General features: G+C 44.3%; 1 protein-coding gene across 2 annotated transcripts; it reads left to right on the top strand.

Annotated features, from left to right (window-relative positions):
* Positions 1-454: 454 nt before the first annotated feature.
* On the top strand, positions 455-19,913 carry ZBTB21 (zinc finger and BTB domain containing 21; the record flags this gene model as incomplete). Of its 2 annotated transcripts, none has more annotated exons than XM_084269574.1 (2): positions 455-550; positions 16,724-19,913. In XM_084269574.1, exon 2 carries the CDS (start codon positions 16,737-16,739, stop codon positions 19,911-19,913), a length of 3,177 nt encoding a protein of 1,058 aa, XP_084125700.1. In that variant the 5' UTR covers positions 455-550; positions 16,724-16,736. The 2 variants fall into 2 exon arrangements, with proteins under 2 accessions (XP_084125700.1, XP_084125701.1); XM_084269575.1 differs by lacking the exon at positions 455-550 and adding an exon at positions 7,612-7,687.
* Between the last annotated feature and the right edge of the window lie 3,199 nt (positions 19,914-23,112).

Below are 23,112 nucleotides of genomic sequence, written 5' to 3'. Positions count from 1 at the left end.
TCCCCCTGCCCCGGTACCGCGGCGCGGCCCTCCCGCCCGTGTCTGTGTGTCTGTGTGTGTCCCCCGCCGCTGCCTCAGTTTCCCTTCCGCGCACGCCGAGCCGCTAGCGGGCGGGGGGCGTGCGTGTGAGTTGGGGGGAGGGGAGGGGAAGGGGGGCCCGCGGGTGGCAGCCGGGGAGGTGCCGGGGGCGGCCGGCGTTCGGCTCCGTCCCCGCCACGCGGCGCGGGCGGCCGCGCGCGCGCAGCGAGGGCTCCCCCCCTCCCGCCGCGCTACCTGCGGGGGGAGGGGCGGCGGGTGGGGGATCCCCCGTAACCGTCTCCAACCGCTACCCTCCCCGCCGCTCCGGCGCCTCGCCCCCCGCTCCCCCGCCGGCCAATCGGAGCGCTGCGCACGTGACGAGCGTTCCCTTCGATGACCTCATCCCTGGTGTGGGATGACGTCAAATTCAAGATGGATGGAATCACGGCGGTGGCAGCAGCGCGCGCGGGCGAACCGTGAAAGGAGGCGCCGAGGGGGGCAGCAGGGGGGGGCGCGGCTGGCGGCGGAGAGGGTGAGTAACGGCCGCGTCTCGCGCCCGTTTCGGGGGCTGCCCGCGCCGTATGGGTCTCCCCGTGTACAAAGGCGTCTTTTCCTGACGTAACTCTGAGGTGGTTTTTTTTTTTCCCCCCACCGAGCGGGGCTGCGGTCCCCGAGCAGCGCAGCGCGCCTGCGCCGGTTACGAAACTCGCCTCCCTCGCCTACCGCGCATGCTCCTTCTTGCTGTGAGGAAGCGGCCGGGTGCCGGCTGCGCCGGCACACGCCCGCCACATAGACCTGCCGGCCGGCCCCCCGCGCATGCTCCGCGCCCGCACGCCGCTTCTGCTGCCTCTTGCGCCTGTGCCGCTCCGCCTATCCCCCTCACCCCTCCCTCCTTCCCTCCTCGGAAGGAATCCCGATGAAGTGCGCCTGCGCGGGCGGTCGGAGCCTAAGGCGGGGCGGGGGGGGAGGGCGGAGTGGATGGGGCAACGCCCGCGGCCGCCCTCCCCCCGCGGCGCATGCGGAGTGGCGCCTTTTTGCCGGGCGGAGGCGGGGGAAGGGGCGGGGCGGCCGCCCACCTGTGCCGCGCCCGGCCGGAGGGCAGCGCCGCCTCAGGAGGCGGTTACGCCGCCCCGCCGCAACGGCCGCGTGAGGCGAGGGGAGGGGCAGGGCCGGGGGTACGGGGACACACGGGGCTTCTTGGCGGTACCAGAGCACTCGCCCCGGGCGCATACCGCCTGGGATCTGAGGAGGGCTGTGTCTCAGGGCCGTAGGTCCTCCCCGCTGTGCCTTAAAGGGAGGGAGCCACCGTAGCCTGCCAGTTTAAGGGCGGAAAGCAATCCAGCAAGCTCCCTGCGAGGTATAGGTACACTGCACGTATTAAACAAGGTGTAGTGGGTTTGGGGTTTGGGGCTTTTTTTAACTAGCCCAAGCGCTCTTTGGCTGTATTATTCACGAGTAGGGAAAAAGTACATCTTAGCGTCTAGTAGACACCCCCCACCACCACCACCCCCCAAAGCGTTGTGTGCCAGCCCCTGCAGAAAGCTGCGGAGGGTGTTCTTACCTGAGCACACCCGCCAGCATTTTACTTTAGTGCTCTCCGGAGTCCCAAGTGCCGTTATATGTCCAGGGCGGGCGCTGCTTGTGAAGTATCAAACCTCTGGGAGACTCGATAGACAGCGAGACGGGAAATACTGTGGAATTTCGCTGTGTACCGAGTAAGCTCTCGATAATTAAATGGCACTTGTTTGAAAAGCTTTTTCTTGCCGTTGGAATCACAGTGGAAATAAGGACTAGAGAGGCTGTAGGTATAACAAGAGACTGTGATGATGGTCACACATCTTTTGTGAATACCGTGAAGGTCTTGTAGTTAAATCATAGTTGATACTACATCCTTAGGTAAATATCAGTACAAAAATAGATATTTTTAATGTATTCTTGTACAGCAAGGTTTTAAATGTTAAGGCAAGAGTAGTAAATATGCTAATACAGGTAAATCTGGTGCTGCTTTATGTTTGTGTTGCCTGAATGCTACCAAATAACAGTGTTCTGTTCTGACTTTGCTCAAACTGACAGACTTTGACTAAAATTTTCCACAAGGGTTATGCCAATATTGTTGAGGGGAAGTTTTGAACAAACTTTAGCAACTTTTTGTAAACCTTGTTTGTAATAATAATAAAAAACCCAAACAAAAAACAGCCCCAAACCCACCAAACCCAACCAAAAAAACCCCCAAAACAAATTATGTGTCCATCTCTTGCATGGAAGGGAACCTGACATCCGCTTCTCAGAAATCTTATTTCCCACGTGCTGTACAGTTGTAGTCTTGTAAGAACATTCGGCTTATCTTAGAAAGCCCACTCAACCTGACTGGGTTTGGAACACTTAAAGAACTGCCATTTGCGTGTTCTCTGTAGGCACTTGCAGGGAGATGTCACAAATTGCAGTCTTTGGAGTTTTCAGCTGCAATGGTGTGTGCCAGACCAGGGTTTATCAGGTTTTTTTTCCAGCTGTGGGCTCCCCTGAGCCTGCTGGAACCACAATAGCCCCATGGGATTGGAACTGAGAGTGGTCTCCTTGCTCTCAGTGATGCTTGCATTCCTCCACTAATTTCAACATTGCCCTGTGATCCAAAATAGGATTCAAGTCATCATGAGTCAGGTGATTGTTTAAGGTAACTTATCCTTTAGTACATGTTAGCATTGTTATTAATTATAAAAGGAGGCAGTCACTTGTAAAAAGTTCCTGCTGTCCTCTTTGTGCTTTACAAGTTCACGGTACACAAGTATGGTGTGGACACTTGTGTTTCCTTTTCCTACTGTGTAGGCTCCAAGTGTCAGTGATCCTCTGTCAACTGACTCAAATTCTGCTGCTCAGATGGAGAACCCTCCAGATCACTAGAAGCCTCCTGTCACTAAGAGATTGTGTTTTGTATGTGTGTGATGTGGTACTAGAGACTGCTGGTGCACAGAGAATTAAGTAGTTGGTGCTCTGAGCATCTTCACAGTAATGGCTGACCGTGCGTTCCTTAAAGTTAGAGGCATGCCAACATTTGGGGTTAGAAGGACAGCTTTAGAGAAAGTCGTGAGCTTTTTCATACTGTATCGAGGTTGTTCGTTTTTGAACTTCAGTAGCTGTGAAGGAGTTACAGAGGAACTTCCAGCTACAGTTTTCAAGGTTTTGAAAGCTGTTTTATCTGCAAGGTAGTGATAACTACGGTCTATAAACAAGTGTAGGCTTACAGGATAGAAGAAGGAGGAGCTTGAGGAGAGGAAGTTGGGCTGTACTGTAGTCACCATATGGTTTGTACTGCACTGGGAGGTACTGTGCTGTGAGTCACACGCTACAGTTGCAGCTGTTTCCAGCTCTCCTTAAATGAAATTCTCAACTTTTGAGCCAGTGAGCTGTTTTATAATGAACTCTGCTACAGTTAATGATCTGAGTTCCTTGGAATGGTGGGGGGGGGGGGGGGCGGGAAAGAGGCAGCAAAATCCACTTTGTTGCAAGTGGAGAGACTGCAATATTCCCTGCTTTAAAATAGATGGAGTCATTTGCCCCAAGTATTTATGGTGGAGACTTAAGACTAATCTATGTACTGTAATATTTTTTTTCAATTTTTTTCCTTAATGATAATATTTAAGACCACAGGTCTGTCGCATTTTATTTCATTCAGCAGTGAAATAAACAAATCAACAAATAAATAAATCATCTGTTGTCTTTGCTTATTGGCTGTTTAACATATTGTGTTGTTCTGGAATAGCTCCAGCGTACTTTATGAATAAGAAAAGAAAGTGTTGAGCCGCTCTTCTGCATCCCTAAACTCATTCTACCTCCACCATTATCACCATCAGTTCAGCAGTCTTGCAGTATTGGAAACAAAGTTTTTAAATCACCTGGTTCTGATTATTGAGCTGAGCTTTAGTGAAACACTAAACACACGTTGTGCAAAATCTTTCCATAAAATCCATGACAAAAAAGCATGAAAAATCCTTTGGCTAAATATGTTTTTAAAACATATTGTTTAATTTATCTGTTTGTGGTAATTTGTATATGATGAAATCACATCCTTCAGGAAAGGAATGGTTTTTTTCTCCTTTTTTTGTCGTTGAGCGATAATCCCCTTACCCGTGGTTTATCCTACATCAGCACTTGACAGTGTAAGTAATCTCCAGGTTGCAATTCATTCTCAGTAATCTCTGATAAGTTGTGGTCAGCTCAGGGTCAGTCATTGTGCTGGGGACGACCAGTGTCCCTGCCACCCCCCTCACCGCTTCTTCCCCTGACTGATTTCCCTCAGGCACCGTGCAGCTCCTGCATAGGCCGGCACCAAGCCTGACACCAGACCACACTCACCAGTAGTCTCAGTGGGGTAGTGCCCATCAGTCAAAAAAACCCAACCCAACAACACGTTAGAACTACTTTTGGGTGAAGTGTTAGGCCTTCTGGGCTAAATACGTTTGTGAGTATCTTTGGAGAATTTAAAAACAATGGTGTACTTGGGGTACAGTAACTATGCCTCACAAAAATCCTTTTAAAGTAACTCGAATGTGGTAGGGGAAGGAGCAGAATCACAGTGATTTCTGATCATGCTTTGCCACCACCTAACCTCCCTGTCGCAAACAAAAGGAATTAGCTTATTTTGTGCCAGGACATTCGGTCTGAGTACAGTCCTTCAGCTGTTGAGGTCACTGGCCAAATTCTGTGGAAATTCAGTAAGAACAGGACTGTCTCCTTTCTCATAAGTCCTTTGGAAGAGGAAGGAAAAGATGCATAGTGTTCCTGTTCATGGAGGAGCTTTTAAATTAGTGTGTGAGACATTGCCTACCTCCAAATGCACATGGACTTTGAGTAAGCTGAAAATCTTCCACGTGCTCTTTGTGACCTTGTAAATCTCTTACGTAAAACTCATGTTAAATGGCTGTTGTCTTTCCCCTTTTACAGTATCATCTGCCCAGGGTCTTGCCCATAATTAATGATGGTGTTTTCTTTGGATCCCTTCAGTGGGTGGAAGGTATCTGTGTTCCCTGAATCATAAGTTTCTCAGCTTTTATATTTGTATTGCATATTTCAGATTTAAGTGTATGATTTTTTCCCTCATCTCTTGTTTTTTTATAGAACCCATAGTGTATGCATAGTTCTATTGAGAGAAAAGTACCTTATATGGCTATAATTTTTTTCCCCATCTGAAATACACTATGCCAGTAAAAAGCACCTTCATATTAATAGAAATATGCCCACAATTAGGATCTTTCATTTTCACTACACCAGCAAAATTAAGAGTAGTATATAGACAAGATTGTATTCTGAATCAGGCCAGTTGACCCAAGAAAGATCGACACACACAGTAAATCAGGTGACTGAATATTCATAGATTTGGTAAGTATATCTCAGCATTACCAATAAAATAATAGAGTCAACCTGTAGAAAGAGTACAAGTGTACACGTTTGGTGTGCGTCTCCCCTTCTTCAAATTCTGGATTTCGTGCCCGTCTTACCAAAAAAACCCCATGTGAAATATTTCTGGGGATGGAGTGTTTGTAGGTGTTTAAATTACGTGGCCACCAAGCCTTTGGGTCTTGTTCCATCGGGGAGTTTCATGGCGATGTTACAAAACCCAGGAGAATGAAAACTGAAGAACACCTTAGGGAAAGGGATTTTGAAACTTTTTAGTCTCTTGATTTAGTCTACAGTGGTTTGGATGGTGAGTTACACACCTTTCAGTCCAGGCACTGAGACCAAGACAAATATTTTATCAAACCTTGATGTGTTTTAGTCTTCATGAACTCTCTGAAGAAGAACCAGAAGAGCTCCCAGCCCAGCCAGCTCACATTCCTGCCCTCTCCCTGACGTCGGTGGCCAGCGGGATCAGCTTACCGAGGTGACAGTGCCCTGTGCCTTCCTTAGCCAGGGAGTGGGACTTGGGCTGCTCCTCGCAGGAGTGATCCCAGGTTAGACTGGGGGGAGAGTAAGAGGGAATCACACCGGTAGCTGCTGCTTGTTTGCAGGCTGGGCTGAGAAGGACAAGTGGAGCTTCGGGGTGTTAGTCTGAGGTTTTGTAGTTTGCTGCCGGTCGGGAGGAGCCATGTCGAGTGTCAGTGGGTGAAACTGCCATCTGAAAGTGAAAAGTAGCCTCCGATTTCTAAGAGAAAATTCTAGTTTGTATCAGGATAACTGCTGATTGTTTGTCTCTAGCAGAGGGCAAAATCGAGAGACTGCACAATATTAGAGCATTTCTTCCTTTCTCTAAATTTCTGCTTCTGTATGCGGAGGATAAATAGGTGAAAGCTAATACAGGAATTTCACGCGTTAGCAAATGTATTGATTATCTGAATTTTTGGCCTGTCTTGATACCAGTGAGTGTCTCCTAGCTGTTGACCTATTGGAAATTAAAAGCTTTTCTTTTCATGGAGAAAGTCTGCGATATTGTCTGCACTGGAAAACAGCAACAGCAGTTGAAATAACATTTTGTTAAATTCAGAAAGACGGAATCCCGGAACTTGCAGCAAGAAATTACTCAAATATTTAGGTAGGAAAAAGATTATAGAAGTGCAAGCAACCTTGCTCTGCAGGTTTGGAGCTTGTACATACAGCTTTTGGGGGCACGTAGGGGTATGTGTAAACATGTATGGATTGTAGGAGGGTATGTTGCAAAGGCTATTGGTGACACAAGAGGTGTTGGATAAACTGTTGTCAAACTCAAATCATGAAATCCAGCATAGGATACTTGAGTAGAAGTTTAAGCAGTGTAAGTTTCTTTTGCATATGGACTCTTGATGAGTAATGGGACTTTCCCCCCCTCTCTTGTGTCTGAAACAGCAGGGGGATTACCAGGGTCATCAAATTCTCTGCAAAGCACTTACAACCGAGTGCAACATTCCTGCATTGAGCTGGGGATACCTCAGGAAGTCACTCTGTATCTTGCCTGAGTTTTATAATCCATGTTTCTTTGGGTTATTTTGGGATTTTGCCCCCACCCCACTTGTTAAGCATGTTTTCCCTGTTGAAACCTCTCTGTTCAGACCTCCCTTTGTTGCCTGACTCTTGTGTGAGAGTCCTCCTCGTTCCTTGCATTCTCTGCTTCTAACTGCAGTTTCCTACAGCCCGGGCGCCTCCTTGATGCAACGTTGCGTCTCATTAAGTGTTCTCATTAAGTTCGCCACCCCCAACATGCCGCAGCTTTAGCTCACAACTGTGTCGTTACAATGGAAGTCATCAGACAGCATCAACATCTTTTAGCTGCTTGTGTACTTGCAAATGCAAGCTGCTGTGGTGAAAATGTTCACACAGATCTCTGCCTGATTCTGTAGTAAAGTTTCCCTTTTGGCTTTGTTGTATCTGATAGTGAAGTTTCGGGTGGGCAAAGCTGATTGAACAACTTGCTGACAAAGGAGGATGAGTTGTTCCATGGTTTCTGTTGCTGTGGCTTTGATGCTCACCTGACCTCTCCATGAGCTGATGAAGCTCCTAACCTATAAAATAGCAAACATATAAAGAGCTTGGTTGACTTTGTTTCCTTGTTTGTTTCCTGCTTCGTTTTAGGGAGCTGAATCAACTTACTGGGAGGTCAAATGAGCAACAGAGCTGGTGAAAGGAAGAGGAGGATACCACAGGGCTGGGAGGAGTGAGAGTAAGGGACAGAAGAAAGGAAGGGGAACTACCACTTCAAAGACAGGTAGCCTTTGAAGATCAATAAACTACTGAGCCAAAGAATAAGCTTTTTCACCCTTTTCTTGTGAAGAGCTTCTCAAAATAGATATTGCCTTGTTGCAAAAAGTAATTTTGAAATAGTAGAGGTGGGTTTTTTTCTACCCTTGTTAAAAAAAATATCTTGCACCAAATAGCTTTCAGAGACTGACGTGCCATATAGGCACATACAGGCTGGAATAGGTAGAAGGCTCCTGAAGACTGACACTAAAATCTCATCCTGGGCTCCCAAAGGAATGCTGCAGGTGATCCTGCTGCCCTTGTGCTTCCTGGGTCTGGAGTCTTGCTGTCACTGTTCCTCCTGAGGGCCATAGCACGTGGCACCTGAACACAGACAGTGGGAGATTTTGTAATACACCTGTACTGTTCCCTTGATGTCACCCACACATCATGGGAGGAAAGAGGAAAGAGTTTTGTTTCCAAGTTGTAGTGAAGATGAGTGGAAAGAATGGTTGGAAAGAAGCAGTTTATCTGGAGAAAAGATCTCGTGTAGTTAATGACAAAATAATCTTCAACTGAAGAAGTATGATTCCTCAAACACCAGGAATCATATCTAGTATTACAGGAGACTGCCACAGTTCTGTTACCTGTACAGCAGCTAGGCACACCTTTTGTGTCAGGGTGTGTGTATGTGTGTGTGGGGGGGTGTACAGTCAGCCAGGCATTGGCTTTGATGGCAAAGTGTTGTAAGGAGTTCCTGCCTTCCTGCTGCCACTGCTGGCTGCCTCTTCAGTTATGCCAGTGCAATCCTTCTTGAAATTGTGGTTTAATATAAAAATTGACCAGGTTTTGGATAAGAAATAGTATATTTTTTAATGTATTGTCTCATTTGCTGTGTAATACAGGCCTGCAAATATTTGCACTGGCGCAGCTGAAGGAGTAGTGAACAGCAGCATGCAGATAAGATGAACAAAAGAGACCAGGAGTGTCTTGTACCAACTTTGTTACTGAAAAATGTTCATGTAATGAAACTTTAATACATTGCACATTTATTCTGGTAGTCTGGGTTGGTTGTTTTTTTTTTTTTTTTCTTTGATATCCAAGTGTTTCAGGCTTTCAAGTGATATGTGTAAATGTGTCCAAATGGTTCTGCAAACCAGTTTTGGTTTTGTTTCTTAATGTAGCATAGCTTGTTTTATTTCTGACTGATGTGTTTAAAGGCTATTAAGCCGAAAGTCAAGCACTTGAATTTGGAAATACCAGGATTAAAGCTGCCTTTGCAGGATTAATTTGGCCCCTTGCCATTTGTCTATGTTGCAGCCTTGGTTACTGTTAAAGTGACAGTGTTACATTGCACCAAAGAGCTCTGTGCCTCCTTCCCTGCACAGAACAACAAGCTGTGCTCTGAGAAAAGACAAGGAGGAGTGTGATAGGGTGCTCATCTCTGCCTTAATGTCGTAAACTGAAGGCATTCTATGAATGAAAGAAAGGAGAAGGTGGAAAGAAGGATGGGTGACTATGGGATTGTGTACATTCTAGCCTGTCTCTACTAACAATCCTACTGTGTGAGAATGGACAAAGGAATGCATAGTAGTTGCATGGTGTTTGTTCTGCAAGTGTCTTACACAAGACACCAGGCTTGGGTAAAGCAGATTAAGATGAAATATTTGAAAATATTTCAAAACATTTGACTAATATATTCCTTTCCCACTGTGTCCTTTAAGAATGGGCTCTTCAGCGACTTCTGTTGTGTGTCTCTACAATACTGTTGTCATTCAAGTTTCCTTCACAAGCACAGTGTTGATCTGTCACCTCCATACACCATACTGCAGCTTGCATCCCAGATGAATCACTTGAGTTTGCAAACTCCCTTTCTTTCAGATGAAGCTAAAGGAAAAGGTGTATTCCTGCAACACGTCCTCTAAATAATGCTCCAAATGCTGTTAATGGGTGCTCAGACCACAAGACTGGGTTATAGCCAGTCAGACCACTCTAAATTGCATTGGCATTCACAAAGGAGACAGGTAGTGCACCCTTCTGGCTGTACTTAAAAGCAAATCGTAGAAAGCAAACCAGAACAGATTGGTTCCTCAGATTTGTAGGAGCTTGACTGCTCTGCTCTTTTTAGACGGACGAGTGGGGGGATTATGCATTATAACTGTCTGAGTTGAATTAAGGATAAGTTGCTTATGAAATGACACCGTCAGGCATTGAAACACTCAGTAAAGAGACAGATCTGGTGAGGAATTGGAATTCTGCTTTTGCTATTGCCATGACACTGTTAATTTCAGATGTAGGGGTTGTAGCTCAATTTTGTGATGTGATGTTCCAACGCCCTGAGATGCTGTATGTGGCACCCTTTAAGTCATTTCTCAATGATTCCAATTTAGCCCTTGATCACTCATTCACTCATTTTTATCCATTAGTTTTTAGATTTGCCGCCCTCATTTCTTAATGATGGGGTTACAGCTTCTTAGTATCGTTTTGCTTTTTGATGAAGTTTTCGGTTCTGATTGTTGGCTGATGAAAAGTTGTCCTGGTTTTCAGCTGGGATAGTGTTAATTTTCACAAGAAGCTGGGAGAGGACACAGCCAGGACAGCTGACCGAAACCAGCCAAAGGGGTATTTGATACCATGTGACAAGCTCAGTATATGGGGGAGGGTGGGGGGGCTGGATCGCTGCAGGGTACAGGCAGGCTGGACATTGGATTCTGGGTGGTGAGCAAATTGCATTGTATATCACATGCTTTGTATATTCTTTTATTGGTATTGTTGTTGGTTTTGTCTCCCTTTACTGTCCCAGTAAACTGTCCTTATCCCAACCCACGAGTTTTATCTTTTTCTTCAGATTCCTCTCCCTGTCCTACTGCAGGGAGGAATGGGCGAGTGAGCTGCCACGTGGTGCTCAGCTGCCGGCTGGGGCTGAACCACGACAGTCCTTTTCTGGCACCAAGCATGGGGCTCAAAGGGTTGAGATAACAGATATGACCTGAGCGTGTTAAAACAGTTGCTACATGCATTTATTAGTTAAATAGCCACAGTTGTTATATTAGGTAAACAGTTACTGGTCACGATGGTGTTTTGTTTGTTCACGTGGCTGTGATGTGTAAACCCGTAGTTGCTGTATGTATTTCCTGTGGTGCTGTTTATCACCCCTGGTCAGGATTGTCGTTGCTGTACTGTGATGTAATACCAACATAGGATAACACCACTGGTCATGAGGCTGAGCTGGTGTTCGCATGCAGCATTGCTGTCGTGCCTGTGCTTTGGACAACATCTCTTGGAATTGATTAATAATCTCTCCCAGTGTATGGGGAAGGCACGGAGGGATACTTTCTCCTGCTCTTTCACCTCCCCTTTTTCCTTCAGGCTGGGTACAGCAGCTTTTGAGAATTTTGAAATCCCTTGGGATGTTCAAGGCAGCATGCTCCTATTGTTGAGTCTCCTGAGAGTGTTCAAGTCCTGTTCAGGGTTACAGAGAATTGGTTTAAGAATGGCACCCAGAGATCGCTCCCGATCCCACCGATTGGTCCTACTCCCCATCTGTATGGACCCATATCTCATCTATTAGGTGTAAGTGTTCCTCTGCTCAAGAGAGCGGATATAGAGGATACACATCTTGTAGTTTTACCTGCATGACTATAGAGAGGGCATGAGGAAATAGGATGGAAAATCTACCTTGGCCCTAGAGGCACAGGTATATGAGTTGCAAGGAAAAACAATCACAAAAGGGGATTCTTCAAGTAAAAATGCCACTCCAGTTTCCGGGGGGCAGTTCCCCAGGCTGACTGGAAGGCTTGATTGTACTTATGAAAGGACTTCTAAGACATTTTTACAAGAAGTGAGTAGCAGATACAATGACCAGGACTAGAGGTGCCCTGTCTCCAGACAGGTGGAGGAAAGGGGAAGCTGGATTTATTGGACTGTGTGGATCTGGTGTCCTGGCATATCTGAACCACAGGAGTATAAGGCTCCAGTGGACACTGGTGCAGAGTGTACCCTAATGCCATCAAGCCATGAAAGATCACAATGCATCTGTGTTTCTGGAGTGACAGGGGTTCCCGACAGCTAACTGTACTGGAGGCTGAAGTGAGTCTAACTGGGAACAGGTGGCACCCCATTATGACTGGCCCAGAGGTTCTGTGCATCCTTTGCATAGACGGCCTCAGGAGAGGGTATTTCAAGGCAGGCTTTTGGCATAGCTGCCTTGCAGACAGAGGAAACTGAACAGCTGCCTACCATGCCCAGCCTCTCAGAGAACCATGCTGTTGTGGGGCTGTTGAGGATTGAAGAACAACAGATGCCACTTGCTATCACAAAGGTGCACTGGTGGCAATATCGCACCAACTCCTGATTCCCACCCATAAGCTGATCCGTTGTCTGGATCAGCCAAGGAGTGATCAGCAGAATCCGCTCACCCTTTATCAGTCCCGTGTGGCCAGTGTCAAAATCTACTGGAGAGTGGAGACTGACAGTAGACTATTGTGGCTTGAATGAAGTCACACCACTGCTGAGTGTTGCCATGCCGGATATGCCAGAACTTCAATCAGTAAAATTGGAGTCAAGGGCAGCCAAGTGTTACACCACAACTGACACCATGAATGCATTTTTCTTGATCCCTTTGGTGGCAGAATGCAGACCACAGCTTGCTTGCACTCAGAGGGGCATCCATTACACCTGGAATTGACCCTGTGTGGAAACAGCCCCACCAGGATCATCCAGACTGCAGTGGAACATGGTGAAGCTCTAGAACACATACAGTACACTGATGACATCATTGTACGTGGCAACACAGCAGAAGATCGTTCTGAGAAAGAGAAGAACATAGGCCAAATCCTCCTGAAAGCCATTTTGCCATTAAACAAAGTAAAGTCAAGGGACCTGCACAGGCAATCCAGTTTTTAGGAATAAAGTGGTAAGATGGTAGTTGTCAGATCCCAATGGATGTGATCAGTAAAATAGCAGCCATGTTTCTACCAACCAATAAAAATGAAACATAAGCTTTCTTAGATGTTGTGGGGCTTTGGAGGTTGCATATTCCAAATTGCAGTCTGACTGTAAGCCCTCTCTATCAGGTGTCCCAGAAGAATGATTTCAAGTGGGCCCCATAGCAAATTAAGAAATAGTCCACACAGTAGCCCTTGGGCCAGTCCGGATAGGGACAAATGTAAACAACGTGCTCTCCACCGCAGCTGGGGAGAATGGCCCTACCTGGAGGCTCTGGCAGAAAACACCAGGGAGGCTCAAGGTCAACCTCTGGGGTTTTGGAGCTGGGGCTCCAGAGGATGCAAGGCCCATATACTCTGACTGCAAAAGACATGCTGGCAATATATGAAGGGGCTTGAGCTGCTTCAGAGGTGGTTGGTACTGAAGCTCAGCTCCTCCTGGCACCCTGACTGCCAGTGCTGGACTGGATGTTCAATGGGAGGGTCCCCTCAACACGTCATGCAACTAATGCTACATGGAGTAATTGGGTCACACTGACCACACAGTGGGACTGCATAGGAAACGAGTGCTGAAGAGGCCCCACTGTGCAATAAACTGAAAATCAGAAGCGATACACCCTGTTCACTGGTGGGTCCTGTTGCATTGTGGGAAGACTGAAGGCTGCTGTATGAAGTCCTACATGACAAGTTGTAGAAGCTGCTAGAGGAGGTGAATCAAGTTGGTTTGCAGAGGTAAAATCCATCCAGCTGGCTTTAGGCATTGCAGAACAAGAAAAGTGACTGATGATCTAGCTCTATACTGACTCATGGCTGGTGGCAAATGGGGTTGATTACAGCAATGGAAGCAGGGCAGTGCAGAGGCAAACCCATCTGGGCTGCTCCACTGTGGCAAGATATTGCTGCCTGGCTGGAGAAGCTGGTTGTATAAGTATGTCATGCAGATGCCCTCGTACCCAGCAGTCAGGCCACTGAGGAACATCAGAACAACCAGCAGGTGGATCTGGCTGCTAAGATTGAATTTGCTTAGGTGGACTTGGATGGGCAACGTAAGGGTAAATTATTTATAGCTTGGTGGCTCCATGATGCCTCAAGCCATCAAGGAAGAGATGCAACATATAGGTGGGCTTGTGATTGAGAGGTGGACTTGGCCACGGGTGCTATTTCAGAGGTTATCCATGAATGTGAAACATATTGTGCAATCAAGCAAGCCAAGCTGTTAAAGCTTCTCTGGTATGGAGGACAATGGCTGAAATACAAATATGGGGATGCCTGGCAGACTCCTACAAACACGCCAGGACAAGTGCCACGTGCTTAGAGTGGCAGAAGCAACCACCAGATGTCTGGAAAAGATATTCTATGGCCCACGACACTGCCTGGAACACTATCCTGGGCCTTGAAAAACAAGCCTTGTGGTAATACGGTACCCCAGAAAGAATTGAATTGGACAATGGGACTCATTTCTGAAACGTCACAGACACATAGGCCAAAGAGCACAGCATCAAGTAGGTGTATCACATTGCCCATCATGCACCAGGCTGTGGGGAAATCAAACTGTGCAATGGGCTGCTAAAGACTACACTGAGAACAATGGGTGGTAGGACCCTCAAACACTGGGATGCACATTTCATAAAGGCCACCTGGTTAGTCAACACTAGGGGATCTATCAATTAACCAGGCACTGCCCAATCAACACTTCCACATACTGTAGAAGAGGATAAACTCCCCACAGTGCACATGAAGAATATGTTAAGGAAGTCAGTCTGGGTTAGCCCTGCTTCAGTTCAAGGCAAATCCATCCGTGGCATTACTTTTACTCAAGGACCTAGGTGCTCTTGGCATATGATGTGGAAGAATGGAACAATGTGATGTGTACCTTAAGGGGATTTGATTAAAATTGTATGATGTTAATTGCTAAATAACCCCACAATAATCCTGATAACCCAGTCATCACTACTGCAGCTGCTGTATGCTCTATCAGTGATATTACAGTGAGAATCACCCAAATTCATGAAGGATGACCTTTGATGACACCTAGCAAAGTGCAGTCATGATGGTACTAGAACTGTCTTCAGCAACTTCCTCAAAATCAACATCTTCACCCTGCAGACTGTGGGTATGGGCTGCACCAGGTACTCCAGCTGTGAGCTCTGGACGCAGCGTGGAACAATCCAGCAGCCCACACCATCGCCCCTGTCCTGAGGGACTGCTATCACAGATGGAGCTCAAAGCCATGGACTGAATGAACTCAGTGGACATTTTAGAGGGGTGGCCCACAGACTGATGGAATGACTTGTGTGTGAATAAAAATAAAAGACAGGAAAAGTGGTGGTGATTAACTGGAAAATGTAGAATCTGGGCCTGACATAGATGTTACAGAGTAAGGGGTTCATAATGCCCTGGTTTGGGGCTGGGATAGAGTTAATTTTCATAGGAAGCTGGGAGAGGACACAGCCAGGATAGGTGACCCAAACTAGCCAAAAGGGCATTCAATACCATGCAACATGCTCAATATATAAGGGTGGGGGAAGGGAGTGGGGCTGGCTATAGAGGAGGGATCACTGTTTGTGGAGGGGCTGGTCATTGGATTCTGGGTGGTGAGCAAATTGCATTATGTGTCACCTGCTGGGTATATTCTTTTATTAGTATTGTTGGTGGTGGTTTCCTCTCTCTTTGCTGTCCTAGTAAAGTGTCCTTATCCCAACCCATGAGTTTTATCTTTTTCTTTGGATTCTCCTCCCCATCCCACGGAGGGGGCCAGGGGGAGGGGAAGTGAGCAAGTGGTCATGTGGTTCTCAGTTGCCAGCTGGGGCTACACCATGACAATGGTGAAACTTTTTTGTTTTCCTAGCATACATCATGTATAAATATCTAAAGAGTAGTCTCTCAAATCAGCTATAAAAAGAGGATTGCTTTTCAGACACATCATTGACTTGTTTTACTACCACCATAAAGGAAGGTGGTGTAATTCTTACAGGTTAACTTGAACGGAATTGTAGGAGAGTCCATGACTACAAAGAAAACTGGATAATGCCGATTTCTCTGTGGGAGTGCATGTGCACATGTGTATGAATTTCAGTTCATGCCACAGAGGTTGTTTGTTAAGATGACCTAAAACCTGGTTCTCTTCCTTTGTTAAGGTCTAATCAGGAGCAGTCTACTGAGTTATTAAGATATCCTGCAGTATGAAGTGGGCTTGAAGTGTGTTGAAGCATATGGACCATGGGGGTTTTTGCACTGCAGTTTAATTTGTGCTTACTGTACTCTTGGACATATCTGAGGGTCACTGTTCCTCAAGTAGATGGCCTGTATCCATAAAGTGCTCTTATGCTGATGAATAAGATGGGTAATTGAGTTCTCTTGCTGCTTTTAAGATAGAACAAAGCAATGCAAGGATATTACAGTTATAATTGTGAAATTTCCAAGAAACCAGGTCCCGTCAGCACAGTTATTAGCAACACATATTTGATAGCTAGAAGTGTATATTAACATGTATTAAACTGAATCAAGCATGATGAATTAATTTAGATTACAGACAATAATCCTGATTCCTTCTTATTTCCCAGTGTTAAGGCCCATTCCATCATACTATTACAAATGACAACAAAATTCCATTAATTTATTTAATCAGCAGGAGACTGTCAGGGTTGCTCAGCCTCAAAAAGGTGACCTTGGCATAAGTAAGCTTTAGATACCTGATTCAAGAGTTTATCAGTGCAGTTGTCAAGATAGTTCTTCATAAAGCTAAAGCTGGGAGAAAGATGATCAAAAGTGAAATGACTGAATTTTTCCTTCATGTGGACAGGTGTATTGTGGGAAGAGAATGCAGCCTCCTCACCCCCAATTAGTTAGGTGTAATAGTCTTGGTATGAAATAAGCTATTAATAGCATGTTTGAAAGTGAGTGTATAAATTGGTTCTTCTCGTGCCTGTGCATCTATTGGAGCTAACAGCATTGGTTTAAACCCCATACCTTTCCTTCAAACAAGGTGTTTTCTCCAGCATTGTGGATGGTGGTTTAGCCAGTTGGCGAAGTACAGAGGGATTAGGTATGTTTATCTTTAACAGCAGTTCACATAAGGCAACCTACAACTTTCTGTTTGTTTGTTTGTTCTTTTTCAGAAACATCAGAATCATGGAGGGGCTGTTGCATTACATAAATCCAGCACATGCCATTTCACTCCTGAGCACGCTGAACGAGGAGCGTCTAAAGGGACAGCTGTGTGATGTTCTTCTTATCGTAGGAGATCAAAAATTTCGAGCCCATAAGAATGTTCTGGCTGCCAGCAGTGAATACTTCCAGTCTCTGTTCACAAATAAGGAGAACGAGTCTCAGTCAGTCTTTCAACTTGACTTTTGTGAACCAGATGCTTTTGATAATGTGCTAAACTACATTTATTCTTCATCCTTGTTCATTGAGAAAGGCAGCCTTGCAGCGGTGCAAGAACTGGGCTACAGTCTTGGAATATCCTTTCTTACAAACATTGTTTCTAAGAGTCCTCAAGCTCCTTTTCCAGCTTGCCCTATTAAGAAAATACTGTATCAAGATGAAGACGAAAGTAGCTCTCAGAAGAGAAGTGTCATTGTCTGTCAGAACAGAATTGAAGCACAAGCGAAAAGCACGAATCAAACACAACATGATTTAAGCCATGCATCTAAACCTTCATCTTCCATTGCTGTCAAAACTAGCAGTAGGCCACAAGTAATGAAACCAACTGACACCCTTCACAATTTATCAGTGACTGAAAGGAGATGGCTTAAAGAAAGCCCTGTGAGCTATACCAAGCTTCACGAAACTTCTGGACCTGCGGAGGATCAGAGCAGAGGTGGTTTAGTGAAAAGGAACACAGTACTGCCTCAAATGTCTTTGGCAGAGAAAGACATTTCGAGCGATGAGCCGGGAAGCAGTGGTCAGCTTTTGAGAGGAAAGGCCGCAGAGATGTCACTGAAGAGACCCCGTCCACCAGTCTTGGCTCTGCGTGGCGCATCGGAATCTACGTTTCTGTTGCGAGAGTCAGGAAAAGGAAATGGCCAAGGTGAAGACAGAAATTTGCTCTACTATTCAAAGTTAGGGCTAGTAATCCCATCTACTGGGTCTGGTCCGGAAAACCAAAGTATCGACAGAAGCGGGCCACTTGTAAAAAGTCTCCTTCGAAGGTCACTGTCCATGGACAGCCAGGTTCCTATTTACTCACCTTCCGTTGACCTAAAACCTGCACAGGTATCATCCTCCTCCTCACCGGGAACTAATGATTCTCAGAAGACATTTAGTGTTGTATCTCAAAAGTCATCCTTGAAAGAGTCATCCGATAAGTTGGTCTTAGACGAAAAACCGCAGGTAATACACCCGCATCGCCTTAGGTCTTTCAGTGCCTCTCAGTCAACTGATAGGGAGGTCGCTTCCCCCCTTACGGAGGTGCGAATCAAAACTGAACCTAGCAGCCCGCTCTCAGATCCTGCCGAAATAATAAGAGTTACAGTGGGTGATGCTTCAGCATCGACAAATAAAGACTTCCCTTTCAAAACTGAGGAGGATCATAAGGAAACGAGTAGGCTTCCAGCAAAAAGGAGATTTCAGGCTGACAGAAGGCTGCCGTTTAAGAAACTGAAGGTGGATGAGCAGGGTTCTCCTGAGTCAGAAGACAACTTTGAGGAAGGCTCAAGCCCTACGCACCTTGATGCTGATTCTCCTGATTCTGATGTCAGTAAAGATGAATACAGCGAGATGGAAGAAGCAAGACCAAATAAAAAATTTAAATGCAAGCACTGCCTTAAAATTTTCAGGTCAACAGCAGGTCTTCATCGTCATGTTAACATGTATCATAATCCAGAGAAACCCTACGCTTGTGACATATGCCACAAGAGATTCCACACAAATTTCAAAGTGTGGACGCACTGCCAGACACAACATGGAATTGTGAAGAATCCCTCACCAGCTTCCAGTTCACACGCTGTTTTGGATGAAAAATTCCAAAGGAAACTGATCGATATAGTAAGAGAGAGAGAAATTAAAAAAGCTCTAATTGTTAAACTGAGACGTGGCAAGCAAGGTTTTCAGGGACAGTCTGCGTCCCAAGCACAGCAAGTCATCAAGAGGAATTTAAGATCGAGAACCAAAGGAGCCTATATTTGTACCTACTGTGGGAAAGCTTATCGTTTCCTCTCACAATTTAAGCAGCACATAAAAATGCACCCAGGGGAGAAACCAATTGGAGGAAATAAGGCTCCTAAGCAAAAAGATCATATTCATATTGAAAGTCCAGCAGAAAACAAGGAGATCTACCAGTGCCGTCTCTGCAATGCTAAACTCTCTTCACTTATTGAGCAGGGGAATCACGAGCAGCTCTGTAGAAACGCTACTCTCTGTCCTTACTGCAGCCTTAGGTTTTCTTCTCCAGAGCTGAAGCAAGAGCATGAAACCAAGTGTGAGTACAAGAAGCTTACTTGTCCTGAGTGCATGCGTACCTTTAAATCATCCTTTAGTATCTGGCGTCATCAGGTTGAAGTTCACAATCAGAACACGATGGCTCCAGCAGAGAACTTTTCTTTACCGATCCTGGATCACAACGGAGAAATAACTAGTTCATCAAGATTGCCGCCTCAGTCAGAATCCAATAAAATGAACAATTTTGTTCCTGCAAAGGAAGATGGTGTATTCAGTGATTCATCAGAACAAATCAATTTTGATTCTGAAGATTCCTTATGCCTACCCGAAGACTTAAGTGTTTCCAAGCAGTTTAAAATTCAGATCAAAGAAGAGCCCGCAGACGAGGTAGAGGATGAGGTGACTGAAGCAAGCAGAGAACCTAAGGAAGTAGTCTCCAACAAAGATGCCGGTTTGTGGCCCTGTGAGAAGTGTGGGAAGATTTTCACTGTACGCAAGCAGCTGGAACGCCACCAAGAGCTCTTGTGCTCCGTGAAGCCGTTTATTTGCCATGTCTGTAACAAGGCCTTCCGAACCAACTTCCGGCTGTGGAGTCACTTCCAGTCTCATATGTCACAGGCTGCGGAGGAGTCCTCAAATAAGGAGCCTGAGATATGTCCACCAGCTAATTCCCCATCACCCCCACCCTTACCACCACCCCCACCCCTCCCCAAAATCCAGCCTTTAGAGCCCGATAGTCCAACGGGCTTGTCTGAAAGCTCCACTACTACTGAAAAATTATTTGTACCGCAGGAGTCGGATACGCTCTTCTATCACGCTCCACCTCTCTCAGCAATCACATTCAAAAGACAATACATGTGTAAACTCTGTCACAGGACTTTCAAGACAGCTTTTAGTCTTTGGAGTCATGAACAGACACACAATTAGCTTTAGAGATACCTTAAAAAGCTGGTTCAGTGGAGGCTGTGCTCAGGATCTCAGATGTATGCCATATAAACTAGAAATCTAAGAGGATCGAGACAATGACAACGAAAAATTTGGAATTCATGATGCTGCTTGGGTTGAAGATTAAGGTAAACTAACTTGGGTAGCAGGTAGAAAGCAGAGCAATTTAAAATACCGTGGTCTGGGATCTAACAGTAACAGATAATTTTTATTTCATTTAACACTGAAATACGATCGCATCTGGATTGTATGCATGGATCTTCATCCTGTGATGTTGGTGTGTGCGTGTGTACTATATATAAAGTTCTATATTAAACAGAAGAGCAACAATTTGGATTCTAACTGTGAGTTTATAATAGTGAAATACTGTAACCAACTTTTTTTTTTCCTTTTTTAATTTTATTTTGAAGAAACCACCACACAAGCTCCGTGTAACTAGTTGCCATGCACTCACAGTTAGGGAGGAGGTGGATGGAGTGTCTTGCTGTATTGACTTAGGTCTTAGAAACCTTTAGCAATAACAAATAAACCTCAAGTTTGAGAAATCCTGATGTTATTGGATACAAATGTTTGATATTTTAAGGGAACATAGAATTTTTTGTTGTTATATGGAACTTGTGCAAATTAAAATAGAATCTAAAGTCAGCAATATTATTACTAAGATTTTATATAAAAAATAGCAGCAAGCCTGCTTTCAGCCATTTAATTATAAGTTTCTAAGGAAAATTGGGGGAGGGGGCACCTTGCTTTATATAATGTCCCAAAGACTAATTTACTACAGATACTTTGGTAGCTGAAGTCATTGTATTTACAGCCATTATAACGTGAATGGTACCGTTTATAATACTGAACTAAGATTGAATGGATGTCAGACAAGTTTCATAATTCTGTTTCCACTATTTGCAGAACTGTTTGTAATTCTAACTACAAAGGAATGTATAACTGTTAAATAAATAAATATTAATTTAAAAAGAAAAAAAAAGCTCATTAAGGGACAGAAGATGAATTGTGTTCCTAACACACAGTAATAAGCTTGGCCATGAGTACAAAGATATGTTTTAAGAAAACCTGAAAATGTAAATATTTATATAGGCACCTGTATAAAGGAAGAAGTATGTATTTGAAATTTGTATTAAGCATACATATCCAGCTCAAAGCAGAGGAGACAACATCACACTACAATCACTGCATTTTATTAATACAATACATAGAATATTTCTTTCTGCCGCTGTCATATGTGATACTGTGTTGCAATTTCCTAAATTGTTGAAAATCATGGTAATAATGGGCCGCAGAGACTCTGTGTGGTTCCATTATTTTACCTGAAATCACAACTGGATCATTTAGTGTAAGTAGGATCATATATATTTCTACCAGAAGCTGTAGTAAAGGTCCGAAATTACTCTGTATGTAAAAGAAATACTTAACCCAGAAGCAGGTGGTAAACTAACAGCAAAAAAATTCTTCTGCTAGAAATTAAGCTTAGTGGAGTGGCGGTGGATGAAAGCGAACCTAAATGATGCAAACAGTATTTCCCATCCTGACCAACTTTACCCAGTGTGGGTTGGGAGAGGGGCGCTGCGTTCCCCAATACGCAATGAGGGCCCAGCCGGTGTTTGCTGCAAGCAGCAGGAGTTTGGTCACCAGCTTCAGGGGGAGCAGGAGCGAGGCTTTAATTCCGTACGTCACCGTGAATTTGTCTTCAGCATCCCAAACTCAAAAGTAAGAAGAATTGCAACCTGACACCAAGATTTAGCAAAATTAAGCACAAGTGTAACTCCTAAGAATCTGAAGATGGGCAACTATAGGCACATGCAGGGGTAGTTTTCTCAGTGAAAGCGCAAGTGTGCCACCATTTTTTCCAATAGAGTTTTTTTTTGTTGTTGTTTAATTTTCCTGTAAGGTGGGTTTAAATAATCAGCTCAGGTCGACCCCCGACTTTCTTTCAGGTACCAAAAAAATTTGCAAGGTTAATTTCAAGCCTCTGCTCTTTCATTTTTTTTTTTTTGTTAAAATCTCAAATTGTTACTAAACACTTCTGGTAGTAACACGGTGTTCTTTTTGGTCCTCTTTCATGCCAAATATAGCTGAAGCTGATTACACTAATTTGGTAGAATATCAGTTAAACTCTTCCGGTGACATTGCAGTTAAAACAAGGTACTTGTTTAATAGCGACATTTCCAGCTATTGACTTTTTAAATTCCACCTACTAAGGTGAAATACAACATTTCTTGCTTATGGGAAACAATTGTAAAATAAACTGGTTGTTCTACCTAACCTGGTGGATATGAAATCCCAACATGTTTTTGTGAAATGGTTCCTAAGTTGTCACAAACTATTCCTCTACACAACAGCCTGAAAGTTTAAATGTAGCCTTTGAAAAATCAGTGTCCTTTTAAAGGAAGGTGGCAACTAGTTCAGGTGTGTCATAGTCATCTAACTTTTAACTGGGATTCCGCTATGTGATATGATGATAAGTTCCACCCATTTTAAATTGGAAGCTTGTGCAACACCTTTGAAGAAACCTTGACCTTTTTTTCTGGTATGCTGTGTATTAGTTTAAAAAAAAAAAATCCATAAAATATTTCTGGTTTAAATAGCCTCCTTCTAAGTTTTGCTTTAGTTGTTTTGGTTTTGGGTTATTTAGGTTTTGGTTTTAACTTTGAGCATGTTCTGTGGTTTTTTAAAAATGCTGTTCCTGTTGTTTAGTAAAGGAATTCAGGATCTCTGAAGTTTAAATAAGAGATGTTTATATAGCGGTTCTGATTTTCTATTAGCTTTCATACAGTATCTTAAAAAGCCCTTGATAGAATGTGTTTATTTTGGTGGATACGGAATAAATATGCTTCCACATATATAACTTTAATATATGTTTAAAAAGTTCAACTATGGAAAAAATGTTAGTTGCTTGTTTATAAATAAAGGTCTTTTGAAGAGTGTCTAGTTTGGCCACAGCCAAAATAAAAGGCAAATTTATTGATGCAAAAGCCTGTCTTCATAATTTTTTTTTTAATTTTGTAGCTGTGTACTAAAGTGACACAAAGTTAAAGGTCTTGTTAAATATAAAGAGTGTTTTGCTTTTTTCCTTAAAAATTCGTGACAGGAATGTGCAGATGTTTTAATATATAGACTAGAATCTTTAATTCTTTCTCTTTTTTTGCTATTTTTATAATGTCAGGTA

Source organism: Gallinula chloropus (genome assembly GCF_964237585.1).
Source record: "Gallinula chloropus genome assembly, chromosome: 1".
NCBI classification, from domain to species: domain Eukaryota; kingdom Metazoa; phylum Chordata; class Aves; order Gruiformes; family Rallidae; genus Gallinula; species Gallinula chloropus.
The sequence above is the reverse complement of the archived record's forward strand: the minus strand, read 5'-3'. Positions and strand labels throughout refer to the sequence as shown.